The following is a 15,870-nucleotide window of genomic DNA, read 5'->3' as shown; positions in this document are numbered from 1 at the left end:
ATTTTTTTATTATGTATGTTTTGAATAACAATGATCTTTGTCTCAGTGGGAATGCAATTTCCTTAATCGTTGGAAGTTGCTTGTGGGATTATGGTTGTAGGTACACTATCTGAAAAGGCCCAAGTGGATTCACAGAAGAGCTCATCTCTTTTACCCCTTGCCAATGGTGTTGTTTGAGTCTCTGTTTGGAGGCGGCTATCAATCTGCGATTAATAGAGAGGTTTTTTTTTGAAATAGGGGGTTGGGGGAGTCGAACCTTAGACCTCTCAAGGTTACAAGGATGCACTTTTCACCAGGTTAAGTCTCGGAGTGCTAATAGAGAGGTTTTGTTATTTAAGTTTAGATTCACTGAGTCAAGAGATTAGGCCTTGATATGGGTTGAATTTCTAAATCTTATGATATATGTGTGGATTAAATCCCTATTGTATTTATCTTGAAAGCTTTTAAGAGATGGAATTGTATCTAATAAAAAAATTAAGAGATAATTAAAATATTAAAAAATAAATAATAGCTTATTTTGGACAGAAAATCAACGTGTAGACTTGGTTTAGAAGGAGGTCACAGAGAGTGTTGGCGTTTGCTTGAGTTGAGGTTTATGAGAAAATGGGGAAGTCATTGTTGGACAACTACTCACACCACCTTTGCTTACAAGGCAACCCCTATTTTCCCCTTATTTTCCTTCATTTCTTTGGCTTTTACCACACATTCTCTCAACCCTTGGTATGCTCTCTTTTGGATTTTGCACCACCATGGACTCATAATTTCCAATTAATATTAGTTTTTAATATTTAAAAAAATACTTCCTTTTCAAAATTTTATAATAAAACTGTAAATAATTAAAATATTAAATAATAGTTTAATTTTGCAAATTAACGACAAATTTAGATTGAAGGACTCAGGATAATATAATTTTTAAATTATAAGATTAAAACTTTAATAGTAAAAAAAAATCAATAAAATATTTGGAACACTCAGGGAAATCAATGAATAGAAATTGTTTAAATAAAAATTTTAATTATTTAAAAGAAAATTATAAAGAGAAAATATTTTTTCACATTTTAAGAATTTTATTAGTAATTTTATATATAAATTTGATGGTATATCTTATTTCTAAATTAAAATTAAATAAAAAATATTTTATTAGTGAAATTTTCAAGGTCCACTTATGTTTGGGCTCTCTTGTGGGGACGGATGATGGGCTGAATGGGCCGAAAAAAAATTCAGTCCATAACCAGCAGCATGAATTCAATGGCCTCCTCGGTATTTCCCTCACGATTTTTGTTTTTCAAACTCTAGGCAACACAGATAAGGAACCCACCCCACCTGCTGAACTCAGTTCAACGAATTAGCAAATGGCGAACCTCAGGACGGCTATGGATTCAGCATTCTGGGACCAACCCGTTGCTTCTCCAAAAACCCTAGAAGGGTGTGCCCGCTCCATCCCCGGCGACCCATTCCCCTTGGACGCCACTAGAGCCAGCCGAGCCCTTAGGATTCAACAGCTTTCCCTATTAGGAAATGGCTTCCCTCTCGGTATCATTCCCTCTTACTGTTCCACCTCTAACAAGGACCTTGGCTCTTTCTCTCTTCAGTCCGTCTTGCTTAAACTTGCCACCTCTAACTGGTAATTTTTCACTTATACGTTTCTGTTTCTTTTCTGCCTAGTAGCTACCCAGTTATTAAAATGAAAACTTTTTTCTTTTTCCTTGGGAGTGAGAAATGGGGTTTCTCAGTTCCTAGAAAATTTATGTCAATTGTTGATTTTGGAATTGTTTCTCAAACCCCAAATGTATTATCAGAGTTGCTAATAGTTTGTTATACATGATCATTATGTGCACAGCTGGCTGGGATTAATCGGGCAGCTTCGACCAAAGAAATTGATTTCTTCAATCAAAACTGAATTTTCTAATGCTGAGAAACTTGAATTCTCTGTATTTAAGGATGCGGCAAAACATTTCCTGGATAAATCACTCTATTCTATTGGTTTATCCTCACAGTTTTCTCCAACTCCCTCTTGTTCTGTGTTGCTTAGCACTGAACGGCATGGTGAGAAGACGAAACCTCGGTACAAGATGATGCTCTTTCAACAGGCATGCTTTTGAGTTCTTTCTTATTCATTTGTTTCTTTCACTTTTACAAAACTTGTTGCACTTGCTGGGATGTGGGAATTTTTTCCTCTATAATTATTTGTAATAGCTGGAATTTCCCTCTTTTGAATGTAACGGAAGGCTTACATTGTGAAAATCCCTAGGTCACCAACTTGGTGCTCTGCTTTACAGATTGTTTGCTGTTCACTTCTTCCTGTCAACTTTGCTTTGCTTAACAAATAGTTGTTAAAGTTTGTCTTAGGTTGAATTTAGGGGGTCTGACCAAAAAAGTAGAAATCTAAGCTAATGAATACGCAGGTGAGGTGATGCGAAAAGGTGTGTTTTATTAGGTTTTTAATGAATAATCAACCAAATTGTATAATTTATTGTGGTTATTGATTATTGGGATCATAGATCATTGCTATTGAACTTTACCTTGTTATTACTACCATAATTTTCATTTTTGAAAAAAGTTTCACTTCGCGGTGATGACTGTTGTCTTCAACAATGTGCTTTAATACAGCTTCCTTCTCATGATATAACTTTGGAGGCTGCATGGCCTGAGCTATTTATTGACCATAAAGGTGGATATTGGGATGTTCCTGAGTCAATATCCTTAGATATGTCTTCACTTGTCTCTGAATCTGGCTTCCGGTACCGTTTTGGGGTACACAAAAGCAATGGTCATCCAAAGGCTGTTGATGGCATAAATGATGAGCCACCTCTTGCTTTGATGCCTGGATTATGTGGAAAGGCTTCCTTTTCTTATGAGAAGAGCAAGGATTTCTGGAGGAAGAAACAGTCTCGAAAGGACGTCATGATAACACTGGATGACGGTTGCATTTTGTATCCCTCATATGATGTGCGCCTTAGTGAACCTCATTCAGCCATATCTGCAACTGTTGGTAATGTTGCTGCACTGAAGAATAGTTCTTTCTGTTGCTAATTAGCCTGGAAATTATTCAACTTATACAAATTTGATTCGCACATTTTAAGTAATTATGATTTATCTCTTTTTTTTTTGGGAAAAAAATTCCTCTTGTTTTCTATTGTATACTTGTATCATGTTTAGATTGTGCCTGAAGAAGAACTGTTGTCTATTTCTGAATTTTAACTGGCAGTTGGCTTTGAAATGCTGTTCTTTCCCTCAAGAATCTTCTTTGATATAACTAGATAATGGTCTTTTGGTAGGGACAAGGAAGCCCTATTTGTCAATCTGATCATCAAATTTGTTGATATAAGTTTACTTGTATTATTGACACATTGATTACTACCCAGATTCTTTTCCTTCTCTATTAATTATTATTATTATTACTTATCACTTGTTGATGAACGTATTAGGTGGCTCCTGTGCGGCATGGTTCAGGGGCTGGGGGAACTCAGCATCTGCAGATGGGGAAATCTCAACAAGTACAAGGAAGAGAAGTCCATTCAGTGCTGATTTGTTTGGTTCAATTTGCTATTCTTTCCAACACGGGCAGTTCATAGAGCTATACAGAGATCTAACTAGAGTGGATGCCCGCCTGGACATATGCTCAGCTTTTGCTGTTACTGAAAGGGCTTTCAATCTTTTCCGGAGGTCTTCAGTTAGTAGTGCAAACAATCCGTTGTCATCTCCTAGGCTGAATTTAACTCTTCAACAGCAGGTACTGAGATCGTTGAATCTTTCCTTCCTTTTTGTGGTCTATGAATGCATAGGAAAGCTGAACTGGATAAGCATTTACAACTTAATTAGGTTAATGACAGTTTGTTAAAATGAGGGTCATATTTTTGGCTGAGAATTTGAATGAGAATGCAAAGTTAAACATGAGAGAGAGAGGAGAATACTGCAAACTTTGGAATACTGAATTTGTTTTCGTGCCTGACACATAAATTTTTCAGGTTGCTGGCCCAATAATCTTCCGAGTGGATTCGAGATTTTCGCTTGGTTCTACATCAGGGCAACAAGGTCCACATGTGGAGGATCTCATATACAGTTTGAGTTATTCATTGAGGCTTCTACGCTCTGGGAAGGTTGTTGCTTGGTATTCTCCAAAAAGAAAAGAAGGAATGATTGAATTGCGGTTATTTGAGTTTTGAACCACGTCTTTTTATTATGGCGAACGCTTATTTTGCCTGAAATACTCGTAAATTTTTGCCTTAGAAATTTCATTGCACAAGAAATCATGCATCTCTTTTTGCTTCTGAACGTGATGGATTTTTAGTCTTGACATTATTGTTTCACATCTTTTGCGTTCAACTTCTAGGAGTTCTTGTTCTCTCAACTCTCAATTTACTCCTAAATTGTGAAGATGAAAAATTCAAAATAGAGGAAATGTGGACAGTGGACTCGCCATACAGCCCGACTTTATGTTCAGATATTGAACAAATCCAAATGGCTTCTAAGTAAGTTGGGCTAATTTTTCACTTGTAGTCCTTTAATTTTGAAAATATTTTTAATTTCAATTTCTTTCTTAAGGGTCTTTTAACTTTTATTTGATTTTCATTAAATTCACTCTTCCTGCTATAGTAGATTTTTATCCTATCATTTCATTTTTTTAATTAAAATTTAATAAAATATTTTCACTAATAACACATAGGTTTTCTTTTTATTGTTTTTATTTATTAAATATAAACTTTTATACTTATAAATGGTATTACAATTTTCTACTCATTTTTATCTATTTAGTTTTTTAATGAAATTAAATATTAAAAAAATTAATAATTTATAAATTTTGAAATATTATTATAAATATTATTAATTTTAATGTTATGGTTATCATGAGCAACCATCCTTAAAAATAATTTAAATGTATTATCTAATTAAAATACTTTTTAATGTTAATACTTTAAAATTAAACATAAATAAGTAATAAAATAATATAATAAATAAATAAGAAAAATGTAATTAAATTAGTTCCTTGATTTATTATTATTTTTTTATTTATTTACATGCTCTACCGAGGGTCCACGATTAGCTTGGTTAAAGAAGTTTTTCAAGTTAAAGCGTGTTGGGACTAATAATACAACAATTAAAATGACTTAAACGACATAATCTCTCTGAATGTCATCATTAGATTAACAGGAGACGTTAAGATTTTAAATTAGTTAGTTAGGTTTTTAATAAAATATAACAATAGTAATTCGTTTTTTATGGAGTAATTCTTTAAAATTATAACAAAAATAATAAAATAATATATTTAACAAATAATATGTGAATTGAAAATTTAAATTTTGAAAAATCAAGGTGTTAAACTGTTAAGAGTTTTTTATGAAAGAAAATGGAAATAAATTGAGAGAAATAAAGAATAAAAGAAATAATTCATTATTATTAAACTTGAAAACCAACCATCGTAGTTTAGAACACTTCATTATAAAGACCCTTAAAAATAGTAAATTTGAGTGACTAAACGCGTGAAAATTACCTAAATAGGATATTAAAGCCAACCCTGGTGTTGGTCAGAATTCTAGCATTTTACCCTTTTGAGGATGCAATTAAAGTCTGGTTCGTTAAAAGTTTTTTTACGAGAAACAAAACCATGAGTAAGGTCCAATCTGTCACAACCAACTCCCAAAGACGTTCAAGTTCATCGAGGAATGGTGAATTTCCAACAAGAACAGAATCAAATCCTTGCATATCCGCTAATGATGCAAAAAATTATTGGTCACTACAAGTAGAAACCCTCACTTTTGCCCATTGAAGTTAAGAAGCATTGAAGTTAAGAATGCAAAATAACCGAGTTCTGTACCCCAATCTTATGAATTACGGATAGTACAGTTTGCTCGAGAAATCAATGCACAAGGCAAAAGACTCCATATAACTTGATATAAAAGTGACAACAACATCCTACCCCATAACAAAGAAAATTAATCTTTCGGAAATCTTCTGCAACTGCTGAAATTCACTCAACCACAGCCAGTAAATCCCCAGCTTTGCAAAAGCAGTGCTTGGCATCTGTTCCTAAATCAACCTGCACAACTCCCAAAAAGCTTGATGAGTGCATGCACAAGCAAATAATAAGCATGTACGATCAACACTTAATTGTAATGATAATGGAAACCACAGAACATCTTTTACGGGAAAGCATACAAAGTCATGCCTGAAGAAGGCAGAATCAATCTGCACAACCATAGGCAGTAAAGTTTAGGAGATGACAGAAACCTCCTTGTTGAATGTCCACATGCTGGTTTGATGATGAAATCATTAATCAAAGGCATGTGCCTCAATGACTCTAACTTGATGAAAAATTATCTCACTCAACTACACAGGACTTATTCAACATTATGAGAATGATCATCACAATACCCAGCAATTGAGATGAATAATATGTACATGATATTCACTCCATAACTTATGATAGGGAAAGAGCAGATGGAGATGATAGGTACCCATATCCCATGCTGTTGTATTTATAGGCATTAAGAAAATAAAGCAAAGAATTTCAGAAGTCATAATTATTCGTCATAAGCATGACTTTGCTTAAACATGCTACATAGAGTACACACACACTAAGAACCCATTGTCAAATGGCAAGTGTGTATGTGTGTGTGTGCACGCGCGTGAGAGAGAGAGGAGTAAAGATGTCTTTCAACCATCTGTAAAGTGATCATTTCTTTAAATGCAGCACTAGAAGAAGTGGTTCTCCAGTCTAAATTCTCCAACTATTAGTAAGCTTAATAGCCTTAAAATGAAAGCTTTAAAACCCTCATACAAACGTAACCACAAGCAACCTAATTGTAGACAATGCACCACAGTCTGTAGGTCACAGCACAGGCATATAAGAAAAAAATTTTAAGCGAACTGGAAAATACACAGGCAATGACTACATATTCCTATAGTGATAACACTGCTTACCTCATAAGCATTTATGTCTGAGAAAAGAACCTGCGAAAGAAGCACCAGAGAATAAAATTGGTAGCAGTACTTGTAAAATTGACAGCAAAAACATGACTGAAATCTTTTTACAAAATCAAGTTAGGCATTATTGCTAACCTTCTTTCCAGCCTCCACTTCCCCAACCTCAGTACCAACAGATAGGACCTAAAAAAAGCATACTTCATATTAAAAAAAAAAAAAGTTTCAATGTCTCTTCATAGATACAAGAATTGAAATGCTACTCACCTCCCCCATTAAGTAGCGTTCAAATTTCACAGCTGATTTAGGCAACAAAACTCCACCAGTTGATTTCTGCGGCACAGAACTAAGCGATGAAAACAACTACCCAAAATGGGAAGATTTTATGCATAAAGCTTGTAAATATGCATTTCACAATATCTATTCCCATTAATACAAGCAAGTAAATATCATAACGAGTCAAGCCCAGCATAAACACGGATAAATAATTTTATTCTGTTATGAAGGATTGAGGGAAAAAAGCAGTCAAACATACCTCGGGTAATTCTTCAAGACGGATAAGAACCCTATCAGCTTGAGGAACAACCTACAACCCTCAAACTTAGTCCAACAAGCATAACCAACAAAACAAGTATGATAAATTAAAAGAACTGGAGGGGAGAGGAAAGGGAAAAAAACAGAACATTGGAAATGGAAATTAAAATGGGAAAGAAGAACAAACTGCATTATATATAGAAATGAGTATTTAATACCTTCGTGGGTTCCCATTTTTTGGCAATTGCATTGATTCTAAGAGAATTTCTCCTCAACCCTGGACCCAGAAAGAAATTGGGCAAAATTAATGCATATATTACATGTATAGGTAACAGAATGGAGAATTCGCGGATTAAAAAGAGACGTAATGTAAAGAGATTTAGCAGACCTGCAAGCCTCTGTTGAGGGAGAGAAGGGGAACTAGTCTTGTTAAGCAAGACAGGTTTTGATAGAAACGCAAATGAGGACGCCATGGATAAGAGCAGACGCTGAGAGAGCTTTAAGCAAGAGAGAAGCAGCGTAGACAAAGCAAAAGGACTCCTCCCTAAACCCTTCTCGTATCGTCTATTATTGTGAAGATAAATTTCGATGAATTTTCGAACAAACTATAGACCCGAGTTCCAGACTCTTCTTTTTTTTTTTTTTAATTTGTTAAGGAATTTTTTTAAAAATAAACCTATAGAATAATTACAATCTTGCTCTCATAATTTAAGTTAATTAATTAAAATATTATTTTAATTTTAAAATTATATATTAAAATATCATTATATTTTATAAGTTTTATGTTAATATATTAATTTAATTTTAAGAAAATCTGATATTATATTCTTGTAATTTGTCTTAGCTACTTAAAATGACTATTAGTTTTACAATAATTATTGTCATTAAAATTTTAAAATATTAAAAATAATTAATTTTTTTTAAAATATAATAAAATAAAATAGAATTAAAATAATTAATTTATATGACTTATTTATTTTTTGAATTTATGATAAATCGTGCGAATAAATTTTTGCAACCGGTCCTGATATACCAATCAGGCCATTGAACGCAAAGCAAAAGCCCAAGATCAGGCCCGAAACTAACACCGAAGTCGAGCCCAGGTCCAATGGGTCGGTGTCAGTGGACGGGTCCCACAGAAGGAGGTGCCTCAAAATCTGCTCCATTTCAAGGCAAAAGAAGCTCAAAAACCCCTCTCCTTGGTTCAAACAACGGCTACTTGGGACCACCATTTCCGTGATATCTGCTCTGCGGCACCTTTTATCTTACTGCTTTTTTCCGCTGAATAAAGGAAAGAAATATCTTTTCCGTTCAAAACTTCACAACTTCACGCTACTAGAGAGTAGGCCTAAGGCCAACAGTCTTTGTTGCACAATGTCGGGAAAGAAGTGGAATCCTTTGTGAGATTAGGGTTTCTTTTCTTCTTTCCCTTTTCATTCTCTCGCCCTTGGACTTTGGAGGACTAGTTTAAGCTTTGGTGGTCATAAATAATGATGCTCAAGAAGCTCTGCTGCTTTGTGTGGCTTGTTCTCTATCATCTTCTTCTACCTGCTTTTGTTTCCTCCAAGGACCATGGTAATATGTGCTCTTTTTGTTACTAAAACTTTGTGATTTCTGTGGTAAATATATTTTTGTAATAGGCTGCTGATTGAAACGTGGGTGTGAAATGAAAATATTCCCCGAGTCCTAACTTGCTCTTTTGTTGATTTTATGTTGCTTCTGCTCTGTTATGTCTAACGTATTGCAGGAAGAAGTTGAGTTAGCTTATACTAGAAGTCTGGAGTGGAGGATTCTTAGTTTAAGATTGAGATTAAGGCTTTTCTTGGAAATAAAACAAGATAGGATTGTTTAAAGCTTTTACATTCCAAAAAATTTACCATAACAAATATTGAATTTTAGGGAAGCTAATTACGAACCACTCAAGTATAGAGTGCACCTATTACTGGCATTTTATTTGCACCTGAGACCATTAGGGGTTAGCACATTTCAGGAACAAAAGGATTAAGGTACCCCCCCCCCCCCCAATCCCCCCTCCCTTCTTTCTACTAAGTGACTAAACTAACACTTAAAAGAGATTAAACTAACCCATTTGATGTATCAACCATTATAATGTGTTTGGCTTATTATCTAATTAAAAGATGTGAGTTTTTGCTTATCGATATTATTATCTTTTTGCAAATAATGGGGCAGCCATAGCAATGAATAGAATTTGCTTGTTGGACTTTGGAAACAACCAAATATTGACCTCTAACTAAATAAGATTCACTCAGTTTGCAATTACTTAGCAAGATACCTATCCCTTTGCCAGCACATTAGCTGCATATATAGCTGCTGAGACCTTAGAACATCATATGTTAGTTCAATCAGCTTTTACTAGGTGTCCTCATTAATTTTGTTGCTATGAAACATATTTAGTATCATAAAGCAATTCATTATTTTGCACAACCACATATTAAGAATTCACTAGATGAAAAATTGTGCTTGGAGAATAGTTGAGCAGGTGTTGAAAATTTTTGTTTGTCATGAGAAACTGCTGGGTGCTTTTAGCTAAGGTAATTTTGCATGTCCACCTTTTAATATTTTTCTAATGGTTGGTTGTCATGTAATCATTTGATAAACAGGAAATCCCGCAAATGATCTTGTAGAGATCATTAATGAGAATCGAACAGCCCTGAAACTTCCAAAGCTTAATGATAGCCCTGGCCTTGGCTGCATGGCCCTGCAATATGTTGAATTATGCAAGGATAACTGCACTGGTAACAGAGCTGTAAACTGCAAACCGCCTGAAGATGACTTCACTGAGGTGTTTGCTCCTAATTGTGGTGTAGAGCTACCCACTTTTGGCACCATAACTGGTCACATTGTAGGTTGCGAATCCAAGTATCTTCAACCATCAGAAGCCTTTTCTCATGTTATTATTAAAGACAATAAAGCTTTATCCCTTCTGAGAAACAAATCACATAAAGAGGTGGGAGTGGGCTTGGTTGGGTTTCACAAGGGTCCTTTCTTTTGGTGTATTTTATTTAGTGATGGGCAGACGAATTCTACATTTGTTCTTGAAGATCGTGGCAAAGGGATTAAGCAGAAGACAGGGTGCTACAGCGGAAGCACTTTTCCGTGCAGTTGTGGGAAGAAAATCAGTGTGTTATTGAACAATATTATGACCTTGGTTTTTCTATACATTCTTCTGTTTCAACTTTTGCATCAAAATCAGTTTCTGATGATCTGAATTGTTTGCAGACTGTGCTTGGAGTTTTCATTCCATATTGTAAAAGGTACGTTGTAAGAGTTGCAATGTTTCCAATTTGTCTATCCTTTGCTCTGTTTCAGTTTTCTAGTTTCTTCATGAGTGTAGAAAACAGTTGAATTCAATCTAAATTTTGATTCTCCTTTTATTGCATCCACGTATGGTGACTTGTCAAGACATGACTCAGATTAAGGAAGCGAGCCCGGATATACCTAGTCCACGTTTCCTGGATTTTCTTTAGGAATTTTTTCTTTTTTGGATGTTTGTAAACGTGCATTTGTCTATTAAGCCGAAAGGACAATTTCCATAGGAAGATGCTAAATTTGATACTTCCAGCGGATAAGAAGACTACCCTGCATTTCTCTCCTGTCCTCTCATAATCATAGTCTTATTTAGATGTGGCCACGGCCCGGTTGGATTCAAAACCGGTCTTCAAACACAGAACCAAAATCAGTGAATATGTTGGAATCCCATATCAGCTAGCTAGCTAAAGGAAATAAAGGGGTTTATATATCCTAGCTAAAAAACTATTAATTGATTTGGATTATTTATTTTAAATAAAATAAAAAAAAATATATCCAAAAGCTATTTAAGCCAGTTTAAAACTTCTATTCCAGACTAGAAAGATAATTGTCTATGAGAGTTGGCTATAGTCCCTTCACGGAAAATCAACTCCTTTCCATAAGATTCATAATTATTGGATCCCGAGTTGAATCACTATTCTAATTTCAAAGCAGAACTGACTCTATGTCTAGTTTTAATTTATTGACGAGACAGTTTTCACGTTAGCATGGATGGGGTTTGGAGGCCATTGGCAAGCTCCATAGAACTTTATTACCAGTACCCCCAATACATATTTCTCATTATTATGCCAACAAAAATGTCAGACTTTGTTGAGTAATTTATATTTAAATCTAATTTCATTTATTGAAATTTTCTGCTCTTGTTGCAGAGGATAAAATTCTAGACCAAACACTGGCTTGTATAATGGAGTTCTTGGTAGGGAAAAATTTAACAGAAATGAATTTCACTGACATTTCTTGTAGCAGTTGGACCACAACCGTACATCTAGTCTTCTTCTATTAACTGCTTACTTCTCGATCGCGACCATACAAGCATGATTGGTAGGACACATACAATAAAATTTTACTGAAATTTGCAAATTAATAATTTGCACACTTTTTTATTTTATGTGTATGATGTTAATAGCAAAAGCGAGATGAATATAATTACAACTAGAGCAGTAAATTCATGCTAAATTAAGGAAGTAGCTATTTGAGTTCATGATATCAACCTTTATGAGTGTCATAGTCGAAGCCAAGGTTACCATTCTTGCTTTTGTAAGAGTTAAGACAACTAACTTTTATCAATTCTGGAACCCACCGTTGAATCCTCTACATCAACCAAGATTTTTTACGTTAAAATTAATGAATTCAGTATCTGGGTATAACCAGGCATTTTGGGTAGGAGATTTATTTAAAATTTTCAGTTCAAAGTGTCGCTTCCGGAGGATGGAAAAAAAAAAAAGAGCTTCTATTTAATCTAAATTTACTCATAGTAATTAGCATATCCAACTATGAATAATAACTTATTAAATTTATAGTAACAGTCATCAAAAGTGAAATCCAATTGATAATTTTATTTGCAAATCTATTCTATCATACGTGTAATTCATGATAAACACAAAACATAAATTTTATTTAATTTTTATGTAAATCATATAAATTATTTGTGTTTCAGATGTACCTTGAACCGGTGTAAGTAAACTTTTCCATCATCATATAACTTTTTTTTTGGGGGGGGGAGGGCTATTTTTCATGCCTGAAATGTAAGAACAAAGAGCATTCCCCTCCATTTATGAGAAAGAAAAAAAAGAAAAGAAAAGAAAAATCTATCTCACCTGGTTTTAACTTTGTCATATATCGTGCTCATTAATATGCTTCGTTGATTCATTGTCCGGGTCAAGAAAGGAAAGTTCAATCGAGTAACAACAATATATGAACTTGCGAAAACTCTTCCCTTCTTTCTTTTCTAAAGAAAAAGTCACATTACTATAATCCTCAGGCTAGTTAAGTTCGTCCAATGATGACAAACTAATTGAACAACAACAGAAATTGGAAGGGGACACTTCGCCTGTAAATTTGCGTATTTTGCAACATCATCATCGAGCCCATTACCAACAGTTACTGGTAATAAAAGAAAGGAAACTTCTCGACTGTATAATGACAGAATTACTCTCTCTAAATCTACCAAGCATATCTTTATACTAGCACCAAACCACCAACCATAGATGCCCCATCTAAAACCCACAAAATCACTGAATGCAAACGGTGGAAATTAGAAAACAAAAAAATTGCAAAAAAACAACCATTTTTTCTATGTACCATCCAATCCAATTGGATTTACGCCAAGCACAGCCATAAAGGACAAAGGAATTTCATATATTAACTAGATATATAGCCCGCAAATAAATTCAAATATTTTATAATATAATTAAACTTTCTCTAACGTTGCTGCCGATAAATTCCAACTACTTTAAAAATGAAATTTGAGTCCATGAGCTACGACTATTGAGGAGAGTATGGAATATGCTAGAAGACAGCATATGTAGCATCAACAATTAATCACAAAATCTCAAATGGATATTTCTTTAAATTTCCAACCTTAGCCACGCGACCAGAATCTCGTCCATCCATTTCTAAAAAGGCAACTCATATAATCCGCCCAGAAATTGTCATTTCTACCACTTTTATCTATCTACATGACTCATTAAAGATGGATGCCAATCGCCAAAGCAAGGTATAGTACTGCTTCCATTCCATTTTGTGCTTTATCCAATCCCCCCCTTTCAATTTTTTTCCTGCCCATGCTGAATAGTTTTGGAGTGGATATGGAAAAAATGGACTGGACAAAGCTAAACCGAAGAATTAAATTCCCCTAGCTAAGTGCAGTATTTACCATTCATACCCCTGAGAACCAGCGAAATATTTCGTTCATCTCTTCCACCACCCGATTCGCTTCCAAGTCGTAATCTCCGGTGCTGACATTCTCACTTCGGCGACTACTTCCAGTGAAAAACCTTCCAGAACTTCGAAACGAAAAAGCACGTGATGAGAGCGAAGCCGAGAGCCTGTCAACGTAATCCTGAAGCCAACTTCTTCCGCTGGCTACTTCGAAGGCTAGGTTCGGCTCTTGCGTCGACTGATGTACTGGAGCTGCGACTTCCTTCTCTGAAACGCTTCTCCTGTGCATGTGACTCATAGTAACCTCAGCTTCTTCATCCACAATGTACTCGAAAGAGCCAACGGAATAGGAACTTCGATGCTCGACGGCGGAATCGGAAGCTGTTTGACGGCAGCTAATGGAGCCAATCTCAAGGCGGAAGCTTTCTGAAATGCCTCCATCAATGGAGCTAGATAGCGCCTTCAAAAGATCAGACTCGGATGCATGAATCGGTAATCGGCAAAGAGGACACGTTTGGTTAGACTGAAGCCACGTGTCGATGCAAAGAACATGAAAAGCATGGCAACAGAGCGGAAGAAGACGGAGTTGATCCTGCGGTTCGAAGTTGGACAAACAGACGGCACAATCAGCGGGAGAGGTTGTCGAACGGCGTTTAATGGAGCTGAAGGTGAAGAGCGGGAGAGAATCGATGAGAGAGGATACAGGACTTTCAGGTGAAACACGATTGTTGGAATGGCGATTAGAAGAAGAGGATGTGGCGATGGGAATGGTGGCAGTGGAAACATGAGAGGAAGAAGAGAGGTGGAGGAGACAACGGCGGTTAAGGTGGCGGAGAAGAAGACAGAGAGAAATGGAAAGAAGGAAAGTAATGGAGAGGATCAAAAGAATAACAAGGATGCTAGGTTTAAGATTTTGGAAAGGAGAAGGATGCGTATCTTGAGTGTTACTGTTGAAGGGAAGAAGAGGAGGCGACAGCGGCGACGACGACGACATTGGTCTGCTCCTCCGAGTGGCGCTTCGAGAGAGAAAATTGCGGGGCTTTACCTGTTGGTTTTATAAGTGATTTTGCGTTTGGCAAATGGCGTTGGCAAGGATCAAAAGAAAAAGAAGAACGACAATGCGAACAGGGGAGAGGTCACGTGAGAGAGGTGTGCGTGCGGATGAGGGATGGTGGATTCATTTATAGCATTCGCTCACAGTTGCTGAGGTTAACTGGCATTTTCCTAACAAAAATGCACAAGCATGGCATTGTCCTAAATTTTTATTATATTTTTTGGTGTCTCTATGGCCATGCATATTTTTCTTTGTAAAATCAAGTGAAAAGTAACCTTGGCAGGATTAGCTCAGCTAAAAGTAGAGTTCTTATCTTATGACTTAGGTTAACGCCCAGCCGTAAGCCGCATCATTGGGTAAATTTCTGCCTGTGACGCCACGCCTCTTTCCTTTCAATTTTGACTTTGGCATTTATTTCCTTCACACCATTGCTTTCCACCTCATAAATATATGATGGATAAAGATATTAGTATAAGTCACTTTTTCAAGTGAATATTTAATATTTTTAGTTTAGATAAAAAAATATTATACTATAGTAATTAATTAAGAATATAGAAAATAGTTTTTAATATAATAGATTCAATTAATAAAATAAAGAGTATTAGATAATTGTTTAAGAATATAATTGCAACTAATATTTATCATACGAGTTATTGATATCAGCTCTCTGCACCCTATACTCCAACTGAACATTAAATATAGGAATTGAAGACCATGACCTACCTCATTTAAGTTGTAGACATGAACCCTTTTTTCTGGTGCATCTAATGCTAGTAATCAATATTCCTGTAATTTTGTTTCTTGCTTTAATACTAAATGAATGAACTCGATATTACTGTAACACCGACAGGTTTTAACACTGCTTTAGCCCTCAATAGTTCCTAATAACAGCTACTCTCACTTTGCTTCAAGAGCACTCTAGGCATGCCCCAAAGATTACTGAGGTAGGTCCCATGAATTCAACTCTTCAACTTTAATCTTAAGAGTTTTTTAGTAACTGCTCATTGGGTTAGCTAGCTAACAGAAAGGAGGCGGTAACCAAACGGACACCTAGATGAATTAGGTTTCAATTAACCATCTAGTGACACGTCGTTTAGTAATAGATAGTTTGGGATCGCCCCGCCTAAGTACATATAAATATAATAGTTAAT

General features: G+C 35.4%; 4 protein-coding genes across 10 annotated transcripts; 2 read left to right on the top strand and 2 right to left on the bottom strand.

Annotated features, from left to right (window-relative positions):
* Positions 1-1,276: 1,276 nt before the first annotated feature.
* LOC110614489 (protein TRIGALACTOSYLDIACYLGLYCEROL 4, chloroplastic) lies at positions 1,277-4,351 on the top strand. Its single transcript, XM_021756037.2, has 5 exons — positions 1,277-1,624; positions 1,841-2,090; positions 2,611-2,992; positions 3,429-3,733; positions 3,969-4,351. The coding sequence occupies exons 1-5, from the start codon at positions 1,353-1,355 to the stop codon at positions 4,164-4,166; spliced, it is 1,407 nt and encodes a 468-aa protein (XP_021611729.1). The 5' UTR covers positions 1,277-1,352; the 3' UTR covers positions 4,167-4,351.
* Positions 4,352-5,671: 1,320 nt separating this feature from the next.
* On the bottom strand, positions 5,672-8,096 carry LOC110614436 (10 kDa chaperonin 1, chloroplastic). The gene is made up of 7 exons (XM_021755969.2): positions 7,844-8,096; positions 7,674-7,732; positions 7,457-7,507; positions 7,189-7,254; positions 7,060-7,107; positions 6,922-6,951; positions 5,672-6,037 (listed from the first exon to the last, which is right to left on the bottom strand). The coding sequence occupies exons 1-7, from the start codon at positions 7,926-7,928 to the stop codon at positions 5,969-5,971; spliced, it is 408 nt and encodes a 135-aa protein (XP_021611661.1). The 5' UTR covers positions 7,929-8,096; the 3' UTR covers positions 5,672-5,968.
* A 547-nt stretch (positions 8,097-8,643) lies between these two features.
* On the top strand, positions 8,644-11,069 carry LOC110614658. 7 transcript variants are annotated; one of them, XM_043956769.1, is made up of 4 exons: positions 8,645-9,030; positions 10,077-10,580; positions 10,696-10,730; positions 10,890-11,069. In XM_043956769.1, exons 1-3 carry the CDS (start codon positions 8,946-8,948, stop codon positions 10,725-10,727), a joined length of 621 nt encoding a protein of 206 aa, XP_043812704.1. In that variant the 5' UTR covers positions 8,645-8,945; the 3' UTR covers positions 10,728-10,730; positions 10,890-11,069. The 7 variants fall into 7 exon arrangements, with proteins under 7 accessions (XP_043812702.1, XP_021611956.1, XP_043812701.1 ...); XM_021756266.2 differs by having other exon boundaries at positions 10,879-11,069; XM_043956768.1 differs by having other exon boundaries at positions 10,077-10,595.
* Positions 11,070-13,284: 2,215 nt separating this feature from the next.
* On the bottom strand, positions 13,285-15,124 carry LOC110615720 (E3 ubiquitin-protein ligase ATL4). The gene has a single exon (XM_021757767.2). It carries the CDS (start codon positions 14,657-14,659, stop codon positions 13,664-13,666), a length of 996 nt encoding a protein of 331 aa, XP_021613459.1. The 5' UTR covers positions 14,660-15,124; the 3' UTR covers positions 13,285-13,663.
* Between the last annotated feature and the right edge of the window lie 746 nt (positions 15,125-15,870).

Source organism: Manihot esculenta, chromosome 5, assembly GCF_001659605.2.
Source record: "Manihot esculenta cultivar AM560-2 chromosome 5, M.esculenta_v8, whole genome shotgun sequence".
Lineage (NCBI taxonomy): Eukaryota > Viridiplantae > Streptophyta > Magnoliopsida > Malpighiales > Euphorbiaceae > Manihot > Manihot esculenta.
The sequence above is the reverse complement of the archived record's forward strand: the minus strand, read 5'-3'. Positions and strand labels throughout refer to the sequence as shown.

Coding starts and splice junctions, on each gene's coding strand:
- LOC110614489 (XM_021756037.2), top strand. CDS start 1,353: ATGGCGAACCTCAGGACGGCTATGGATTCAGCATTCTGGGACCAACCC. Junction 2,091..2,610: donor AGATGATGCTCTTTCAACAG/GCATGCTTTTGA, acceptor GCTTTAATACAG/CTTCCTTCTCATGATATAAC. Junction 3,734..3,968: donor ATTTAACTCTTCAACAGCAG/GTACTGAGATCG, acceptor TAAATTTTTCAG/GTTGCTGGCCCAATAATCTT.
- LOC110614436 (XM_021755969.2), bottom strand. CDS start 7,928: ATGGCGTCCTCATTTGCGTTTCTATCAAAACCTGTCTTGCTTAACAAG. Junction 7,733..7,843: donor CCCTCAACAGAGGCTTGCAG/GTCTGCTAAATC, acceptor TTCTGGGTCCAG/GGTTGAGGAGAAATTCTCTT. Junction 7,108..7,188: donor AACGCTACTTAATGGGGGAG/GTGAGTAGCATT, acceptor TGCTTTTTTTAG/GTCCTATCTGTTGGTACTGA.
- LOC110614658 (XM_043956767.1), top strand. CDS start 8,946: ATGATGCTCAAGAAGCTCTGCTGCTTTGTGTGGCTTGTTCTCTATCAT. Junction 9,031..10,076: donor TGTTTCCTCCAAGGACCATG/GTAATATGTGCT, acceptor TTTGATAAACAG/GAAATCCCGCAAATGATCTT.
- LOC110615720 (XM_021757767.2), bottom strand. CDS start 14,659: ATGTCGTCGTCGTCGCCGCTGTCGCCTCCTCTTCTTCCCTTCAACAGT.